Raw genomic sequence first — 20,793 nt, 5'->3', positions numbered from 1 at the left:
ACTCAGTTATAGGAAAAATTATAGGATTTTACCCAAATTCGGCGAAGAAATTAATGGGACATTATTTTCCTTCTCAGGGAAAATATTGGACAAGAAATTGAGAACAACTTTGTCTTTAGAAAAAACATCAAACATTTACTTAAGGAAAGTATAGGGAATCTTCAAATTAACCAAACTTCACTTTTCCGAAATTTATTTGTATTTGAGAAATGATTTTCTGAGAAGTTAATGGAAAAATCATCTAGATAAAATTATGGTGTATGTTAACCTGAATCAGTGGAAAATGAGACTAAGAGCTTTCTTAGGGTGAAAGTTGTTTATTTTTTCTGGAAAAGGTCACCATTACTGCTTTGGAAAATATGGGAAATTCTAACATTAATTTCACTTTCTAAATCGACTTTGTTTAACGAGGGTAGCACGTAACAGTCTTGCGACTGACAAACCTGTGGCCTTCGAATTCCCGATCGAAATGGAATACAAAAAAGTATGTGTTTGCTACCTTATATTTTGACGCTGGAAATTTATTGGGTGCAAATTTGGACAATTTATGATGGGACTTTTTCCGACTCTTGAAAAGAGATGGGACATTTGACCCTATTGTGTTAACAATTAAATTAATTTGGGGTAAAATCATGAAATCTGTTTGGGGAAGATAATAACCACTAGTTTGGATAATTGAAGTCCATATGTACTCTCGGTCGTGACTAGAATGGATACTAAAAAATCAGAAAACCGCTGGGAGATTGGAACCTATTTCGGCATATTGTGCTACCCTCACCAAGAAATGAGAGCTAACCGCAAGCAAACCAGAGTGGAGCTAAGCGCAAGCAAACCAGAGTGGAGCTAACTGCAAGAAAACCAGAGTGGAGCTAAGCGCAAGCAAACCAGAGTGGAGCTAACCGCAAGCAAACCGGGGTGGAACTAACCGCAAGCACACAGAAGTGCTTGGTTTCCAGTCTCCCATCGGAGTTTTGATTTTGGAGTATCCATTCTAGTCACTACCATGTAGTCTCAGTTGCTGCTCTAATGTGTCTGATGTGATTCTCTACACTAATGACACAGGCCAGTAAAGAAGAGGTTCTAAGCAGTTATGCTTATTTGATTGAGATTACTATTATTATATTGAGGCTATTATTACAGGTGTCATTTAAGTTTTATTTAGATTTAGTACAAATACAAGGAAAAAATAAATAAATGTGGGAGATAAATGTGGTGTGGACTTTTATGTAAGTGCTTACTAGGGGCAATATCGCATTACATGGTTAGTACATACATTCATATTTAACTCCAAAGGAAAGAACAGACTTTGGCATTTGTCCGGCCATCTTGAATGAGAACCTTGAATGAATATAAGCAGAATCATTCAAAATTAAGTAGGCAGGTGTACGAGGAGAAACAAGTTTAAACTGGGCGCAATGAATCTGCAATGAAATTAGTAACGATATATCCCCAAACCTGAGGTCTATGGGATGTTCACTGCAAATGGCTCCCTTTCTCATTCACATGCTCCTCATTCAGGTTTTGCTCAACCTTTCATGGAGTCCAAACGTTTACATTTTAGGCCTTAAAATCTTCTTTTTGGTAGTAAGATATTCATTTCTACATTAACTCAAAACCAAACTAAATTAGAGTTCATTTAACAATCAACTCCCGTTCACTCAGATAACTCGAATTCTCGATAACTTGAACCTCCTGGTAGCTCGAGGTACATTTGCTTTACCTCCAGTCATTTTTTGTTCCAATTAACCCTCGATAACTCACAATCCGGACCTGATAACTCGACCCTTTTGAGATCTCCCTTAAAGTTTCCAGTTAACAGTTGGCGACAGCACTGCACTTTAAGAGTTAATGGAAGTCTTCCATAAGTGCAATTTTTAATTCCCTCTAGAATTAGTATAACTTCAAAATTGAAGTTAAAATTTTGTTTCCAAAGAATAATAAATAATAATGACTTTCAGATCACATATACTGAAAATATATCCTAAGAACTGTTGTGATACAGAGGAGACGATTGCCTGATAAACTCAACGCTTCCCTGTCTCGTGCCAACGTAGAAAGTACACACTACAGACAGGTGGTACGGGAGTAACCGCTGAGGTTCGGTCATTGGCACCTCGCGAGGATCCTCGCATATCTAATTCCCCCGATAAAACCTCTATTAACACGCAGGGCCCAGTTGTTCGAAGGCCTATTAAGCTCATCTCGGGGTTGCGTGATTTTTCATTCCACTTGTATTTCATTTCAGTAAAAATATTTTCAAAAAAGGTTGAGCCATTACGTTTGGATGCGAGCTTCCCTCTACTTCTCCTAAACTTTTGAAGCCGGTCATGAAATTGGCTTGAATTCTTCGGCGTCTAGCATCCTTACTTCATTTCATTTTTTTCAACGTCGAGATGCTGTGCAAAAATAGAAAAAAATAGAGGAACAACTAGACACTGATCAACAACAAGGGCTGTGATGAACTATTTTAAATTCGAAGTAATTCAAAAGCTAATCAGAACTAACTATAGTTAACTGCACTGGTGTGACCGCTTAGACGACCGAAAGCACTAACTATAGTTAGGTATGACGTCACGTAACTTGAGACTAACTATAGTTAAACTTTGGTTACGTCGTAGATGTGACCGCAGCCATTGTAATGTAGTGCTATGTGTTTGAAATAAAGTGTCTTAAAAAAAAAAAAACTTATTATAGTTAGTTCATAGTTAGGCCAACAATGGGAGCAGCTTGCTTAACCTTATTGAGGTCCTAACCTATTCCTATCGTTCTTTCGACGGGGATATTTGTTGCGAACTTGCACACATCGCACGTGATCGCATAGAAAAACAAAGCCAAGAGCCAAAAGGAGTGATGACTGAAGAAAGACCAAGAAAACACCACGCGCGAAGTGTCTCAACCAGTGTGTCTTAACATTTCAAAAGCTAAAATAACAGTTTCTAGTGCTCAGTATACGTCTTAGTTTTCGTAGTACGAAAAGAAAGACCTGGGATCTTAGTTTTCGTAGTACGTAAAAGTAAGACGGTTAGACCTGGGGTCTTAGGTCTTAGTTTTCGAGGGCCTTAGTTTTCGTAACACCCCCCTGTCAACAAGTTCGGGGGCGTCTTGCGCCAAAGTTGTTGTTGTTGGGCATTGCCGCCGATAAGTGAAGCCAGATTCTCTGGGGCAAATGCTGTTTAATGGCCTGGCTTAAAACGGCCGAGATGGTGGACGAAATGGCATCAACGTCCACTGACACGGTTCCCTGAGCTGTTCGAGAATCTCCCTTTGCCGGCTCAATTGCTGTGGAGGCGATTGGCACGTCATGCTCGTCCGGGCGAAGTCTCTCCCGGTCTTCCCCGTTTGGCTCTCTTATTCGGGAGAGAGACTGGACACTTGCTTCGCTGCACGTTTTTTCGGAGGCATTATTACGGAATCAAAAATAGCCCCCCCAGGGGGGGTGTATTTTAGCTATGTTTAGGTATAGGGGTGCCGCTGATGGGTTTGAAACCCTGACCCTTTTTAGGACAATAAAAACTTAAAATACCTACCCTGTGTAGGACAACACCTCCTATTTTAAGACCCTATTTAGGACAAAGGACAACATCGACAATTATTTACGCTTTAATGTGATTGCGTCCCGTACGCGATGTTCGACGCATTGACATGCGAACACCGATCCCAGCAAATAAAAATATGCTTTTCGTTGAAGCGAAAGCGAAAACAATGTAAATAATCATCGACGACAGTCTTGCAGCCATGCGCTGTCTAGGACAGGTTCAGGCCCTGTTTAGGACAGAGGAGCTTGAAATTATATACCCTGTTCAGGGCCGGAGGAGTCAAAAAACAGTATCCAGCGGCACGTCCCCGTATAGGCCATATAGGGGAGTGCCCCCCCCCCCCCACCTCCGGGATATAGCCACACGTAACTGGCAGAATAACGAAAAACACAGTGACACACTATTTTGCAATAAAGAAGAAAGACAAACAGCAGGTGGCCCACATGACCTACCATTGTTGTCTATCGTACTGTATTTGGGGCGTACTAAAGAGAGGCGGTTCAAGATATATACGAGAAAGCAAATAATTCAAATGAACAATGGAGCAGTACAGTATAAAGAGCGCCAAGTTCCATAAACATGAACGTGCAAAATCACTATTACCGAGTGCATTGGCCAAACCTCCCAAAAAGGGGGCGGACAAAAGGGGTTGTACACTCAAATGGTAAAGCAAGAGCACAAATAAACATGACCAAAGCCGTATAAATGAACAGATATGGAAATCGTGACAGAGCAAAAGAACAAGCCTGCTGGCACTTGGGAAACAAAATACCCGACAACATTTGAGCAAAATAGCAAGGCTGTTGTTAAACAAAACAACAAAGCATTTTAATCAACAACAAAGCAACAATAAAAAAAACTCTGAGGTGATCCCGTCCTTATCGATGGCAAAGGAGAGAAGGAAGAATACCTGGGGCGGGCGGGGGGGGGGGGGGGGTACTCCCATAAATTTCGGATAGGTGTGTGCCGCGAAGGTTCTTAAACCCTGACCCTATTTAAGGATAAAGAAAGCGAAAATTGATATCCTCTTTAAGGCCCAAAATCGAAAAATGACACCCTATTCAAGGGGTAACCTGCGATCAGGCGTTATTTTTCTCGCGGCGGTGCCGCGAAAAAAGAAAGCCTGATAGCAGGTTATTCAAGGGGAGGAGAAGCGTTCCGTGACGATCCAAATAACTGCCAACCGCGCACGGCTAAACACAACTCTTTAGAAAATCGCTTTTTTTTTTCGTTTAGCTGGGCGCTTTTTTTAGTTGATAGAATTTAGGTACCCTAATTAAAGATCACACCGGGAACACAATTCCAAAATTAAAGGAGCAAAAATGACTACCCTATTTAATGACCGATGACCTCAAAAACCATACCCTATCCCGCGGCACATACCATACCCCCCCCCCCCCCGGCCTGGGGAAGAATAGCATAACCTTATTACATGGAATTTTCGCGACACGTTAATTTCGCGATATTGCGAAAATTTCGTATTTTGAATCACTTTATTTTCGCGTTTTTGAGTAAAACACAATTTAGATTTCCTTGGCAATATTATTAAACATGCCCTAAAATAAATAAAACGACTTCATTAAAGGAGCAATAACGTCAAAACCAACAAAACGCAAGTCCGTGAGTTATCTTTCTTCAGTCAGTTGACGACAACAACCATTTACATTGAAGATTCCTTCCTTCAGTGTACTAAACATATTCTTTCTTGATTATTGACGTACTGAGTCACTTAATTTTCGCGTCATGTTATGTTCGCGACACTTATTTTTCGCGTCACTTTAATTTCGCGATTTTTTTGGAATCGCGAAATTCACGAAATTAACGTGTCGCGAAAATTTCATGTAATAAGGTTCCCTCGAAACCGTGACAACGCCCCCAAATCTCATTGGTTAGATTTAGCGTCCCTGGTACAACCTTACCCAACGGATTATCATGTGAGCACCATGCCTTGACATAAATTACATTATGTCTGGCCATAATGTCTGGTTTTGTGTCACATGCTGTGCAGTCAGTCGTACACGCACAGTTCTAACCTAACTTGCGGTGTGGAAGTTCGTTCTATTGTACTGCAGCTCTTTTACAAAAGATCGCTGTCTGCGTAAGGTAAGTTGGGAATGAATTTGTAAAACAGTGAGACCTGTTTCAATCGGACATCATATTAAGCGGACATCTTTAAATTACTGTGCGTGGCAGGCGTTCAAAAGGGAGAGAGAAGGGCAAGCGACAAGCGCTTAGCACTTCTCGTTTTCCGCTCTCCCTACCGGCTTTAAACACCTGCCACTCAGGCTACCCCAAAATTTATTTCCCTTATTTACTATAAATTCTCGCTGGCCATCGATGAAGTGCACTGATTTGTGGCCGTTCGTCCGTCTGACTAGTTTCCCCGGACTTGAAGTCTGTTCACCCGGGCCATTAGCCTACTATTCCTAGCGCGATTTAATTAGGAAACAGTTAGTGGCATAGCTTGAACAAACAGGGAAATTTTATCGGTTTATGTTTAGATCAGACTTGCCACAAGTCAACCTCTCGAGTCCACAAGTCGCCCTCTCAAGTACAGTAGGTCGCAAAGCAGTCGAGCTGGCGGCCGAAGTCGCGAGAGGTCGTCCTGCGTCCGGCGGGACATGGAGGACGAAGAACTTTATTGAAATTAAAGTCTATGGTTTACGGCGCGGGCAGTATTAATAAACTTCGTCTTTGAGACCTTTCAAGGGGTAAAAGCGACAACTAGCTATCAAATACTGATGCGCTTTCTGGAGACTATAATTGAGTTGCGTGATTTCACCTCTGTTAGTAGGTTAGAGACGTTGAAGCCCAAATCCTAGTTTTCATAACTTGTTGATTATGAAATGTCTAAAACAGTTAGCCTGTCGCGTCTTTGATGACATGTGGCGTCGTCAATTTACAATTAACTTCGCGGACAATTTGTGGAAAAAAAATTGCTATTCATTAGTCGACGAACGTAAAAACTGGCATAGGTGAGTCAAAATGGCAGCAAGTTCGAAATACACATTTCTTTCTTTTAAAAGACAAGCAAACCTCTCATTGACCTCATACTGTGTGAAAAAGCACTTGAAAATATTTAGCAATTAAAATTGCTTTGATTACTACTTAGCTTCCTATTGGTTTGATCACTAGACTGAAGAACACCTCGAGCGATTCTTAATCCCTTCTCCATTGACAGGTTCCTTTGAACTTTGAAGGATAGCAATATATGACAATACTTTTAAAGCTGTGCATTGTTCTACAAACACGCAAATGGAATGATTTAGTTTCAAGGTACCAAAGTTTGGTTTGTTTTAAGTTTTGCAATTTCAAATTTCTTGAGCATACAAATGTTAGCCTGGGTCGCAGACGTAACCCTGGCTAAGGGGTTAGTCTCGTCTGCGCGCGGCGCCGGCAAACAAATATAATGTTGGCACTTAAGACGCTTGATCCAAACAAGCTTTTTGGGAACGGTGAAGCATAAAATTTATTCAGAAATATATACAATCGAACATTTCCTTGCGGTCACCTCTCTAATACGGACACCTCTCTATTACGGACAATTTCCGATGTCCCGACAGAATTCTTACATATTTTCTTTAGGAAAAACCTCTATAATATGGACCCTTTCTAATACGGACAGCGAACACTAAATCTCGACCCAGAGAAAATTCATCATAAACTTAACCTCTTTATTACGGACACTCCGGTGATCAAGTGATGATGGTTTGTGTGTGTAATGCAATACACCGATTCAGTGAAAGCCGGAAGTTGCATGTGAACGAGGCCTAAGGGCCCTCGGCGGCTCAAAATTATAAAGATTTTATTAGTGTGTGGGGCATTTTGAGTTGGTAAAAGCATTCCCTTTACAAATTAGCCACGAATCTTGATTCTTATTAGTTCAAAAGTATAAGAAGAAGAAATTTAAGGTCTTGCAGGCTATAGAAGAAATTCTTACAGCTTACCGGTAAGATTTTGTTGTCATCTTCTTTGGAATCGAATATTTTATATTTACTCATCAGCATAGCCTGAATGTTTGCCGCTCTCTGGCTACACTCAATTTTGGATTTTGTTAATCAATAACTACCTTATGATTCACTGAATGGAACTTTTGAAGAACAAAATTAATTTGGTTTTGAGAGCCCCTTAGGTTTTCAATCCGAATAAAAAGTTGCATGTATCGACATAGAATCGTAGAGAGTCACGCGTAAACATGTCTCACAAATAGTTTCAGTTATCTAAAAATTATGTTAGTTTGTTTCGACAGAAAAGATCACGTAAACATGTATCGCAGTTTGTTGTAACATTTCCCAATCATAATAATTAATCAACAATCGAAAAGCGTACAGTCAACCCAGTCAAATACAGGTATGTCAGATTTCTTTCACTGAATTATTTTACGGTAGTAACGAAAACGAAGACCCCGAAAACGAAGACCTAAGACCTAAGACCCATACGAAAACTAAGACCCGTACGAAAACTAAGACCTAAGACCCATACGAAAACTAAGACCCGTACGAAAACTAAGACGCATACGAAAACTAAGACCCGTACGAAAACTAAGACCCATACGAAAACTAAGACCCGTACGAAAACTAAGACCCGTACGAAAACTAAAACCCATACGAAAACGAAGACCCGTACGAAAACGAAGACCCGTATATACGAAAACGAATACCCGGCAAAAACCAGCGTTACCCAGAGTTGCGTGACCTTAATAATAGTGACAATAATATTGAAGCAGACTGAGCGTACTGAGAACGTACTACTGAAATCGAAAATCAATGAGCGCTTTACATTTACATGGAGTTTTCGGTGAGAATTTTTCGACAAATGGAACGTTACAGTTACTTCAACACGTAAACGGAATGAAAAGATGCTGTTCCTTTTGAAAATTCCATTCTGATAGCACTGCGGGAGCCTAGGTCACACATGACTTGCCAAGGTTTTTAATCTTTTGGTCGGGGAAATGAGACAAGTACAAATATGGTCAAATATCGTGTGACATTTGTACTCGTTTTGCGCGATGTTTGTACTCTACGAATTAGTGTTGGATTGGAATGATATTGAAGCAGACGAGTACTGAGAACGTATCGATCAAGTTTCATCGAAATCCTACATTTTGAAGTGAGTACGCCTCGCTACGCGCTACATGAGTAAAATTAAAACATCTTGGCAAGTACGCCTGTCGGCCCCGGCAAATGAATGAAAGGTCACTATTGATATGACTACACATAAGAAGCACTAACAAAAACTTTATTTACTAAGCAAAAAACAGATGACAGGCCTACACAGACTCCTATTTCGTGACATAAATTTGTACAAAGTAAGCCGTTCGGTAAAATTGGATTTGGTCGTCCAATTTATTTTGACGCCTCAAAGATGTTTAGAAAGGGCACTATGCTCTGTCAGTTGTATTATAAGGAGGCGATTTTAGCTAGGTTAAGTAGAGTCGAAAGACTGCCGCTCAGCAGATGTGAAGAGGTGATAGATCGGCACAGTTTCCCGTTAGTACATTTTGACACCTGTATTAATTTTTTCTCTCCGCACCCTTCTACGCGGATGTAAAGCGAGAAATAATAATCGGGTAGCGAAGTTTATTTAAGCAAGTATTGTGCGCGAGAAGATTTCGATACGGTGCATTACTGCTGGGGGACTTTGGCTGTCTCTTCTGTGACGCAGAAGCAACCGTTTTCGATCAGGTTTTAGTTTTCGATCAAGTCTAGACTTTTGATCAGTAGTACGTTCTAAGTACGCTCAGTCTGCTTCAATATTATTGTCACTATTATTAAGGTCACGCAACTCTGGGTAACGCTGGTTTTGGCCGGGTCTTCGTTTTCGTATATACGGGTCTTCGTTTTCGTACGGGTCTTCGTTTTCGTATGGGTCTTAGTTTTCGTACGGGTCTTAGTTTTCGTATGGGTCTTAGGTCTTAGTTTTCGTACGGGTCTTAGTTTTCGTATGGGTCTTTGTTTTCGTATGGGTCTTAGTTTTCGTACGGGTCTTAGTTTTCGTACGGGTCTTAGTTTTCGTATGGGTCTTAGTTTTCGTATGGGTCTTAGTTTTCGTACGGGTCTTAGTTTTCGTACGGGTCTTAGTTTTCGTATGGGTCTTAGTTTTCGTATGGGTCTTAGTTTTCGTATGGGTCTTAGGTCTTAGGTCTTCGTTTTCGGGGTCTTCGTTTTCGTTACTACCATTATTTTACGGACCTGACTTTATTTCTGAACTGGATCGAATTTGACCGGCAAGAGAAGATTTTATTGTTTACATGTAAGCTTCGAGTAAGCTTCCAGGTCAGTATAATTTTACCGGTAATAACAACCGAGTCTGCTATGAGTACACTGCTACATTTTGCTACCACTCTAGAATCTGTGTGTTTAATTAAAAAGCATCGATGAATTTAAACACTAAATAACCTTCCGTGTATACACACAACTCACCCATTGGCGTCGAAAACGACGTTGTGTACTTTATATTATATAATTCTTTTGATATGAAAGTTGGCTTTATTTTATTATTAACCTGTATGAATCTGCAACTCAAATACATGTACAATTCAATTTACACTTGAAACAGTTCATGCCAATCACAAATCATCTACTGAAAAAATCTAACAAATTCTTTAACAGAATCAGTACTGTCTATAATGATGTATTCGTGATGTTTACGCGAGTTTCGCCATTAATAGAAAGAAAAACCTGTTTTTTAAAAGGTATTTTGGATTTTTAAGTGGTTTCATTTTATTGATCAACAAAATTCAAAATTGATTGTAAACTACCTGAGAGAACGGATGAAATTCAGCCTATGCTGGCGAGGGAATATTGAAGTTGGCAGCAAAATCTTACCGCTAAGCTGTTAGAATTTCGCCTGTCGCCTGGTAGACATTAACATTTCTTCTCTTTATACTTTTGCACTGATAGGGATCAAGATTCGTGGCTAATTTGTAAAGGGAATGCTTTCTTTCGACTCGAAATGCCCCACACGCTAGTAAAATCTTAATAGTTTTTAGCCGCCGAGGGCCCTTAGGCCTCGTTTCCATGCAACTTCCGGCTTACGCTGAATCGGTGTATTGCCTGTTTGTTGTTACAAAAACAAAACGCTTTACGGCACCTTAGACATTTTTAGTGTGAAAACAGTGATTCCTATACAGCTGAGATGTACAATGAAGTACTCTACTGACAGTTATAGTTCACCACTAAATTTTCTCCGATTCTGATTGGTTTAAATTTAACACGTGACGCGATAGTGCCCGTCCGCCGGAGGGCGCTATCAGCCCATAGTGCCCTCCCGTGAAAAATGCCCGGATCGATAGTGCCCGCCCGTGACTGTTTTTTGTAAACAAGCTGCCTGCAGACAAAAACACCCAACCAAATTCACTGCATTTAGTGGGTTTCTCGTTTGGTTTTGTTTCGTCTGTTAAATTTCGGCTTTCAATTGAGTTTTTTATCCTGAAAAGTAAAAATAATTCACGATGCTTGTTTTTGTATGTGCACGCGGAAGAAAATTTAGTGGTGAACAATAAAGACAATAGAGTGTTTCTGTCTCGGAACTATCGGTCTGATAGTTGCCCCTTGGAAATTTGATGTTCTTAAAACTAGCATATTTGCCCTCGAAACTTCGCTTCTCGGGCTAATATTTGTTTTAAGAACATCAAATTTCCGCGGGGCAACTATCAGCCGATAGTTCCTCGACAGAAACACTCTACTGTTAAAACAGTGTGTCTCAATGCTGCATATAAATCAATTAAGATGTACCTTATTACATGAAAATTTCGCGACACGTTAATTTCGCGAATTTCGCGAATCCATAAAAATCGCGAAATTAAAGTGACGCGAACAAAAAGGGGCGCGAACATAACAGGATGGAAAAATTAAGTGACTCACATTATGTCAATAATCAAGAAACAATAAGCTGAGTACCACTGAAGAAAGGAATCTTCAATGTAAATTGATGTTGTTGTCAATTGACTCAAGAACAATAACTCATCACTTACAAGCATGACCTACTTGTACACATAGTGAGAACTTTGTTGTTGCTGTTGCCGAGATTTAGTCTCGCCCTTGCGTTTTCGTTAATTTTGACGTTACTGTTCCTTTGATGAAGTCGTTTTGTTTAATTCAAGGGCATTTTAAATAATACTACCACAGAAATGTATATTGTGTCTTACTCAAAAACGCGAAATTAAAGTGATTCAAAATACAAAATTTCCGCAAAATCGCGAAATTTAAGTGTCGCGAAATATGCGCACCTCAAAATCGCGAAATTAACGTGTTGCGAAAATTTCATGTGATAAGGTACCGGAAATTTTCGCGACACGTTAATTTCGCGATTTTAAGGTGCGTATATTTCGCGACACTTAAATTTCGCGATTTTGCGGAAATTTTGTATTTTGTTAATTTTGCGTTTTTGAGTAAGACACAATTTACTTTTCGTTGGCAATATTATTGCCCGGGAGTGGGAATGGGAACGGGCAAAATTCAACCTGAAATTATTTGCTCATATTTACTCGTTCTTTTACCAGGTGAATTGTACAATGAGCGAAGTCGAAGAGCACATATGTTTAGTAGATGGGATGCTCTCGCTGGCCACAACCAAGCCGCGAACATATGTCGCGGGAAAGGAGTTTCTGGTTTTTCCAGGGGTTTTTCACCCAGACGCTTGGTCTGACTACATAGAGGTCATGAATAAGGAATTTCTTAAAGAGCTTAAAGGAGATTTGATGAAGAAAGCCGAGGAAGAGTCTTTTGACTTCCTGGAGGTTGGATGTGGAGCGGCCTATACCTCGATCCTGGTGGCGTTAGCCTCACAGAAATGTCATGTTTTGGCCACAGATATCAACGAAACGGCTGTGAAAAACGCCATTGAAAATGCAAAACTGCATGGAGTCGACGACAGAGTCAAAGTTGTGACCTCTGATGTGTTCAACCACGAAATATTCACTGGCAAAAAATTCGACATGATCTACTGGAACACCCCTTGGGCTGGCCATCACACAGAGCCTGGGACCAAGGTTGATATGCTCATGCGCAGTTTAGTTGATCCGGGATATGAGAGCTTTCGCCGTTACCTCTTTGAAGCGAAGAACTATCTTAAGAAAACGGGAAGGATTTTCGTCACCTTCTCTTTCAATATTGGATCAAAAGAGCTGTTTGATAGAGTAGTGAAGGAAACAGGATGGGATTACAAAATCTTTTTAACAAAAAGCTTTGTCTTTGAGATAGCAGACGAACAACACGAAATAGATATATGTATTGTGGAGTTTCTGAAACAAGAATGAAATGCACAATGAAATGTAAGAAAAGGAAAGTGACTTTAAAGTTTACGTTCTTCATCTTCACTTCATAGGATTTTTTAGGGCTCCTGGGAAAGTATAATTTGGCACGGTTTTCCTCCTTAAGAAATAACATGTGAAATACACTACTTTAACTTCTTAATAGCAGTTAAATGACAAAAATGTCAAGTGATCTATCATCAGCATTTAAACTAAACCTAAGGGTATCTTTTGGCCAGGTGTTAGTCAAGTTTTATGAGAAAAAAGATTGGGCGTTCATATGACGCGTTCTGGACTATAGCGTAATTAACTGGACTCTACTGAGGGTATTTCTATTGTTTTGTTGTATTTTTCCGTTAAAACCTCAGTCATTTTCATACCATATGAGTTGTTTTCTTTCCCTTCTAAGCAATCCAGAAGCACTAAGATTAACATTAAAGTTCTTACGGTATTTCTGTTGTCCATAGATTTCTGAAAACTGTTTGGGAGAATATGCTGATTTATCACATCAAGTTTGTATTTTGAGGAGAAATTAAAATCTTTCTAGCATTGTATTAAAGCATTGAAAATTTGACTGCCTCCTCGCCAGGCTCCTCTCTTCTAAACGTTACTGAACTGCCTTAGAAAAGGCTCCTGTTCTGTGTACTTTGCATAGGCGGCGGAGCTGGGGGGCTTAGCGCCCCCCCCCCCCCCACGTTTTGGTGCCGAAAATATCGCAAGCGCAGTGTGAAACTGGTTTGTCAAGATATTCCTTCTCGTGAGTGAGTTCAAACTCTTAGAAACTTCCTTGGAAGTCAACAATCGGAAACGTTCGTATGGCCTTCGAACAACAATCGGAGAATCTTCGGAAATCTTCGGTCTGGAAACTGCTTAGAAATCTAAAAGTTGCCAGAACGAAAAAAAATGGTCCAAATATGACCCCCCCCCCCCCCCCCACGTTCCAGAATGCTCCGCCGCCTCTGCTTTGGACGCTTTCCATTTGTCAGAACTGGCTGGATAATCTGGTAGTTTTGAATTTGAAATGGGCAGTTTCCACTAGATTTTCCCACAAGACAAATATAATCTGACTAACAACAAAATTCGGTTCATGCAAATCGCCTGTTATGTATGCCGTCACAAAGTATCACAAGGTGCAAGGTGTGCATTCAGTAACACACAGATCTAACATACAACTTGAAGTGTGGAAGTTCGTTCTATAATACTGTATCTCTTTTGCAAAAGATCCCTGTTTGCGTGAGGTAAGCTGGGAATGAATTTGTAAAACAGTGAAATCTGTTTTAATCGGACACCAGACTGCCTTCTACTAAAACGAAGCGAACTTTCGCTTGGATGTGTTCCAGTGACCTTGAGCGAAATTTCGCTTCGTTTTAGTAGAAGGCAGACCCCAGAAAATTAAACTCGCCCAAATGGCCTAACATCGACTCCAGGACCACAGAGACATCGAAACAACGCAAGTTTAACATCTGGTAAGTCATTTAATTTTTTATTTGCATTCTTATCCACACGTAGCATTTATTCCAGGAAACATTACTCTCAAGCTTACAAAAATAGGAACCGTAACCTACACTTCTTCAATTCTACTAACCTATGCATAGATAAAGTATAGAACATTTGAATCGCACTTGTATTAATGTCACACGGCTCGTCATTACGTGTATCTTTGAAGTCGTGCCTATATCAGTAACACGAGTCGTAGCAAACTAAACGACTGCAATTTTAGTTTGTAAAAATCTGAAGTCCTGCAGACTTCATTTTAAGGTGGGGCCCCGAAAAATTTTCCAACCCTTCGGGCCTCAAATTGAGGTGGAAGGCCCTGAAAAGTTTTCGGCCATTCGGGCCTTAAAATCTTCGCCCATACGGGGCAAGGGGGCCTGGCCCCCCAGACCTCTCCCTTACACCCGCCACTGTTAGAGGCGCTAGAGAGATATAAAGCGTTAGTCAGAGGATGGAGATGAATGTCTCGACTGTCACTGCCAGAGTTATTGGTAAAGTCTTGGAAGGTGGCTCTAACTTTGGCGTCTGTGGACGAAATCCTGCATCGTAATTATTAAAATAAAACCTCTTCCGTAGTCCTTTCACGTGGTATTGTTTGTTTTTCAGCATTTTACAAACTGAAATTTCATTTTTTTTTTTTGTAATTTTGACTTTGCCCATTTATGGGAGTGAAAAGGTCAGCGTCTTTATTAGGCCGCGTGTTGATGATAAACTAATAGAAATACAACAATTAAAAAAAAAAAATACACACTTCATTGACCTTCCCCTAAAGAGATAAACTTTTTAATCACACTTAACTATAACCGTGAAATTGAAACCAGGACGTTTTCTGTCACATAATAAAGCATTTCCGCTTGTCTGCTTTGCGAGAAAGACTATGTGAAACGAAAGGTTCCAATCCACGGATGTTGGTTATTCCTTTAAATAATCTTACTGAACAAGCTCCTGCGGAAGGTGAACCCCACCAGCTATCCTTGACAGTTGTTTCAGTTTTCATCTCCCATTCGTTCTTATCAACATTGTAACATTCAACACTTATTTTTTTAAAAATGAATTTTGGCGGAGTAAACATGTGCCCCCGACCATGTTGCGTGCGACCATCGCCATAGGTCTGACAGCTCACAGCATACACCTTGCCATCAGCCGCTAAGAGAGCGTCCAATGCTTCCGGTTTCTTGAGTCCCGCGATAAACTGCCACTGATTTGTTGATTCATTGTACATTTCGCATGAATCATACAACCGTTGTCCTTGATGATCTCCACCAGCAATGAAAACTTTTCCGTTCACTGCAGCTCCTAGAGCTTGTCGTCTCGCAATTTGAATGTCAGCTACTTTCTCCCACTGGTGTTTGCTAAGGTCATATCTGTCAACGTCGCTCAGGTACTTTTCACGGAAAACATCAGAGTTTGTTTCCTTTACAAGGCCGCCAATAAAATATATAAAATTCTCACTGGCTACAATACAAAACTTCTCTCTCACAAACGGATAAACAGCATCAAGAAATAGAATTTGTGGCCATGACTGTGACTCCGGTTTATACATTGAGATGAAAGTGCTGTGTTCATGTTCATTTTCCAAAGATCTTATGTTTCGGCAAGATGAGCATACATCAGACAGCAAAGCGTACGCTTCGTCATTTCCAACAAATATGTTCAAACACTCTGTGCCTTCTCTTATATTCGGTAATCGCATCCAACTGTTGGTGTATGGATTGTAGCTTACCATAATTGAAATTGATTTTACATTGCAGTACTGAGCACCGTACAAATCCCCTTTGCAAGGAAAAAAGGCATATAAATGGTAATAATCAGATGGTATCTCACCTAACTTCCACCAGCTATTCTCGCCGATAAAATTACACAGCAATTCTTCGCCCCCATTCACTACCAAAGCAGGGATTTCAAGCGACTTCCTGGGTGAAACAGAAACGTTACCAAAATTTGTAGATTCGATTGAGTGTACAGCATTCTTTGCAAGGTCCAAACAGCCTTCATTGTCATTCACGAGCTCATTTGTCACGACATCACTGATTAGAAAGTCACGCGATACATAAACGAGTCGAACTTGACGGAATAATTCGGCGAAATATTTCTTTCGCTTGCCTTTGTCATGATCAATCCATGCTAGAATGATCTTAAACACATCTTCCTCAGCGCTTACATTTATTTCATCGCTTGAAGTCCACATTTCAATTTCCTCGTTCGACATTTTCAAAATATCTTTCCGGTTTGCTGTGTACACGGCGGTGAAATTTGCAAGGATGAATTTCTTGGTCTTACAAAGAAGTTCTTCGCATTGATATCTTTCAGAAAAATAATACGTTGAGATGGAGTTCGAAGTATTCAACTTCAGTGTTAAAACATCTTCAGCGAGATTTTTCAGTGTCGGAAGAAACAAATAATCGGCCATAACGATCAGGTCTCGGGCATTGTCTTCACCCAATATCTGAACATGACCAGTGTAAATAAACTCCAGTGTAGCCGCCGTAACAGACTCGCTAAACATCTCCAACCGAACAACTCCTTCTTTAGACTCTTTCATGCCACTGTTCAGCAGCTTTTCAAAGAAAGGACTTGCCTCTGAAAGAACTTTTCTGTGAGCTTTGAATTCTTTGCCATCTTCAACCACCAAAACAACGTCGCATGGCTGATCAGGCGAGTGTTGCGATTTAAAAACTTCATTGAAAGTTTCTTTTGCAGGACTCGGAGTAACTTGCTCAGAATTATCAACAGATTGTATGAGGCCTGCCATCTTACAAGTAATTCCCAAATGATGCAATGCGGAACTTTAAAAAATAAGACTCGTTGCTGAGTCGTGCTGTTACGCACGTTGCTATCAATCAAAGACGAGATCAGAACACCACCAGAAACCACAATGTAAATTAAGTACATTTTTACACGTGCGACTGTCATGTGCATGTGACATCACGACTCGTAAGTATGTCATACGTTATCCGATCTTTTTGTTCGGTTAATAAGCCAGCAGGAAACTCTTTCAAAATGGAAAAGTCTGTTGCCCAATCGCGGCGGGTTTCCGAAGTCCCGAGAAGGAAAAGAGACAAGGATCGCGTGGCGCCCACGGTCGTCGAGTCTGCGGCTACGCCAAGCGCAACAGGATTCCCGCTAGTCTAACCGTCGCAGTCTTGTCCCGTGGCATAAACAACAAGCAGCTATTTCAAAAAGAAATAGTGTTTCGTTTCCAGATTGCGGAAGGGTGAGAATGGTGTAACGTTAAAGGAGAGGTGGGTTTGTGGTTTACTTTAATTTAGAGAAGTGTAACAGCCTTGCATTGGTAACACTGATAATAACGATTTGCATTTTTGGCGGTACTGTGCAGTTTTGATCAGACCGCGATGGCTTTGAATAATCCAAATAATGTTTTAATATATCATTAATTTAATCTCAGAAATCTGCTCCAGCAGTTGCAACGGTAGTTAATGTTGAGCGTTACATCAACTAAGGAGACGAATTTAGTTCGACACGGCAGTTGCACACCTTGCTATACGATACTGTCCATACAAAATTTAAACTTTGAACAGAACTTGACTGTACTGTCTTCTTTTTCGTTCACAACTTTCTGTGCAGACTCGAATGTTTTTGCGACGCACGTGACACTGATCACGTAATTCCGGGTACATCCACGCGAGAACCCGCGCAATTTTGCATGTATTCGCGCTGTTTGTGACGTCGAAGATGCCGTGAATTTTCCTGTAGAAATAGAATAGGGCAATCTCCCAGATATATACATTCCTCTGTTACATGAAGTGAAATTAACTTTGTAACTCCCCTGCAAATATGCACTTCTCTTTGTAGCGCATTTAAGCTCTACCGTAGGAGCAAACACGAGATACGCCAAGTCATCCCGTTTTTCTTTGCGCTTGCAAAGAGCTTAAAGGAGATTTGATGAAGAAAGCCGAGGAAGAGTCCTTTGATTTCCTGGAGGTTGGTTGTGGAGCGGCTTATACCTCGATCCTGGCAGCATTAGCTTCACAGAAATGTCATGTTTTGGCCACGGATATCAACGAAACGGCTGTGTAAAACGCCATTGAAAATGCAAAACTGCATGGAGTCGACGACCGAGTCAAAGTTGTGACCTCTGATGTGTTCAACCACGAAATATTCACGTGAATATTCACATATTCACGTGATCTACTGGAACACCCCTTGGGCTGGCCATCACACAGATAGGCATGAATAGATTGTGCTAGTAAATTCAGGAAAAGTTGCTTCACAATATACCCAAAAGTTGCCCTAAAGTTGCTCAAATATCAAAAAGTTGCCACCAAAATTTAGAAAAGTTGCTTGCTCTCTAGACTCTAGAGACGTTTTGATTTAGATAAATACCCAAAACGTGTTTGTTTGTTTGTTGCCATTTAAATATTTTCATTAAATATTCTTACAATCACTAAAAGAGGCCAAAACGCCATTGTTATATGACAAATATAAATATACTCTTTTAACTCAACATAACTTCAATAATAGATAAAATATATATATATATATAAAAATAATAATAAAAAAAACAAAGAGATAAAAAAGATAAAAATTCTTCGAAATAAAACGATCTTTTATGGTTTGGATCGGTTTTATATCAATTTGTTGCTCAAAAGTTGCCAAGGAAGGCAAAAGTTGCCCTAGGTTGCTGGTACTACAAAAAGTTGCTCAAAATGCTAAAAGTTGCTCAAAAGTTGCCGAGCACAATCTATTTATGCGTACACACAGAGCCTGGGACCAAGGTAGATATGCTCATGCGCAGTTTAGTGGATCCGGGATATGAGAGCTTTCGCCGTTACCTCTTGGAAGCGAAGAGCTATCTTAAGAAAACGGGAAGGATTTTCGTCACCTTCTCTTTCAATATTGGATCAAAAGAGCTGTTTGATAGAGTAGTGAAGGAAACAGGATGGGATTACAAAATCTTTTTAGCAAAAAACTTTCTGTTTGAGATAGCAGACGAACAACACGAAATAGATATATGTATTGTGGAGTTTCTGAAACAAGAATGAAATTTTCTTATCAAAATTTATGCACACTGAAATGTAAGAAGAGGAAAGTGACTTTAAAGTTTCCGTTCTTCATCTTCACTTCATAGGATTTTTAGGGCTCCTGGGAAAGTATAATTTGGCACGGTTTTCCTCCTTAAGAAATAACATGTGAAATACAGTACTTTAACTTCTTAATAGCAATTAAATGACAAAAATGTCGTGATCTATCATCAGCATTTAAACTTAACCTAAGGGTATCTTTTGGCCAGGTTTACGGTAGCTATGGTAACTATTTACATAACGGTGTTAGTCAAGCTTTATGAGAAGAAAGATTGGGCGTTCACTATGATGACGCGTTCATTTGAACGCTATAGTCTAGACTATAGAGTAATTAACTGGACTCTACTGAGAGTATTACTATTGTTTTGCTGTATGTTTCCGTTAAAACTTCAGTCATTTTCATACCATATGAGTTGTTTTCTTTCCCTTCTAAGCAATCCAGAAGCACTAAGATTAACATTTAATTTCTTACGGTATTTCTGTTGTCCATAGATTTCTGAAAACTGTTTGGGAGAATTTGCTGATTTATCAGATCAAGTTTGTATTGAGGAAAAATTAAAATCTTTCTAGCAATGTAAGCATTGTAAATTTCACTGCCTCCTCACCAGGCTCCTCTCTTGTAAACGTTACTGAACTGCCTTAGAAAAGGCTTGGGCCCTCCATTTGTCAGAACTGGCTGTATAATCTGGTAGTTTTGAATTTGAAATGGGCAGTTTCCACGAGTTTTTCCCACATATCCACCACAACTTGTATTATATTTATGCATTGGCTGATTTGACAAGAAAAATCTGACTAACAACAAAATTCGGTTCATGCAAATCATCTGTTATGTATGCCGTCACAAAGTATCACAAGGTGTGCATTCAGTGACGTCAGTGACGCACAGATCGAACTGAAGTGTGGAAGTTCGTTCTATAATACTGTATCTTTTTTTTACAAAAGACCGCTGTCTGCGTGAGGTAAGCTGGGAATGAATTTGTAAAACAGTGAAATCTGTTTCAATCGCACACCAGACTGCCTTCTACTAAAACGAAGCGAACTTTCGCTTGGATGTGTTCCACCTTGAGCGAAATTTCGCTTCGTTTTAGTAGAAGGCAGACCCCAGAAAGTTAAACTCGCCCAAATGGCCTAACATCGACTCCAGGACCACAGTAGCCTGCGTAGCAAGCGTTCCCGTGCGAGCGAAGTGCTGCTATGTGTCGGGCGCGAACGAATATTCTGGTGAAGAGCGAAAGATTCTGGCCGCGCGAGAGCAAAAAAGGGAAAAGAAGGGGGTGGGGGTGGGGGAAGCCGCTCCTTTCCCTTTTTTGCTCTCGCCCCAATTTTCGCGCGGCCAGAATCTTTCGCTATATTCGTTCGCGCGCGACACAGCACTTTGCTCTCCCGGGAACGCTTGCTACGCAGGCTAGGACCACAGAGACATCGAAACAACGCAAGTTTAACATCTGGTAAGTCATTTTTATTTGCA

General features: G+C 40.3%; 2 protein-coding genes across 2 annotated transcripts; one reads left to right on the top strand and one right to left on the bottom strand.

The window, feature by feature from the left end:
• The first annotated feature begins 5,547 nt into the window (after nt 1-5,547).
• On the top strand, nt 5,548-13,321 carry LOC144635066 (release factor glutamine methyltransferase-like). Its single transcript, XM_078494136.1, has 2 exons — nt 5,548-5,639; nt 12,040-13,321. The coding sequence occupies exon 2, from the start codon at nt 12,052-12,054 to the stop codon at nt 12,793-12,795; it is 744 nt and encodes a 247-aa protein (XP_078350262.1). The 5' UTR covers nt 5,548-5,639; nt 12,040-12,051; the 3' UTR covers nt 12,796-13,321.
• A 1,696-nt stretch (nt 13,322-15,017) lies between these two features.
• LOC144634951 (kelch-like protein 40) lies at nt 15,018-17,132 on the bottom strand. Its single transcript, XM_078494001.1, has one exon. The coding sequence runs from the start codon at nt 17,033-17,035 to the stop codon at nt 15,116-15,118; it is 1,920 nt and encodes a 639-aa protein (XP_078350127.1). The 5' UTR covers nt 17,036-17,132; the 3' UTR covers nt 15,018-15,115.
• Nucleotides 17,133-20,793: the final 3,661 nt, after the last annotated feature.

The sequence above is a fragment of the Oculina patagonica genome, chromosome 13 (assembly GCF_052425735.1).
Source record: "Oculina patagonica isolate OP01 chromosome 13, crgOcupat, whole genome shotgun sequence".
In the NCBI taxonomy this organism is placed as follows: Eukaryota; Metazoa; Cnidaria; class Anthozoa; order Scleractinia; family Oculinidae; genus Oculina; species Oculina patagonica.
This window is presented reverse-complemented; position numbering and strand designations above follow the sequence as displayed.

Bases quoted from the DNA above. Each gene is read 5' to 3' on its own strand.
- LOC144635066 (XM_078494136.1), top strand. From the start codon at position 12,052: ATGAGCGAAGTCGAAGAGCACATATGTTTAGTAGATGGGATGCTCTCG.
- LOC144634951 (XM_078494001.1), bottom strand. From the start codon at position 17,035: ATGGCAGGCCTCATACAATCTGTTGATAATTCTGAGCAAGTTACTCCG.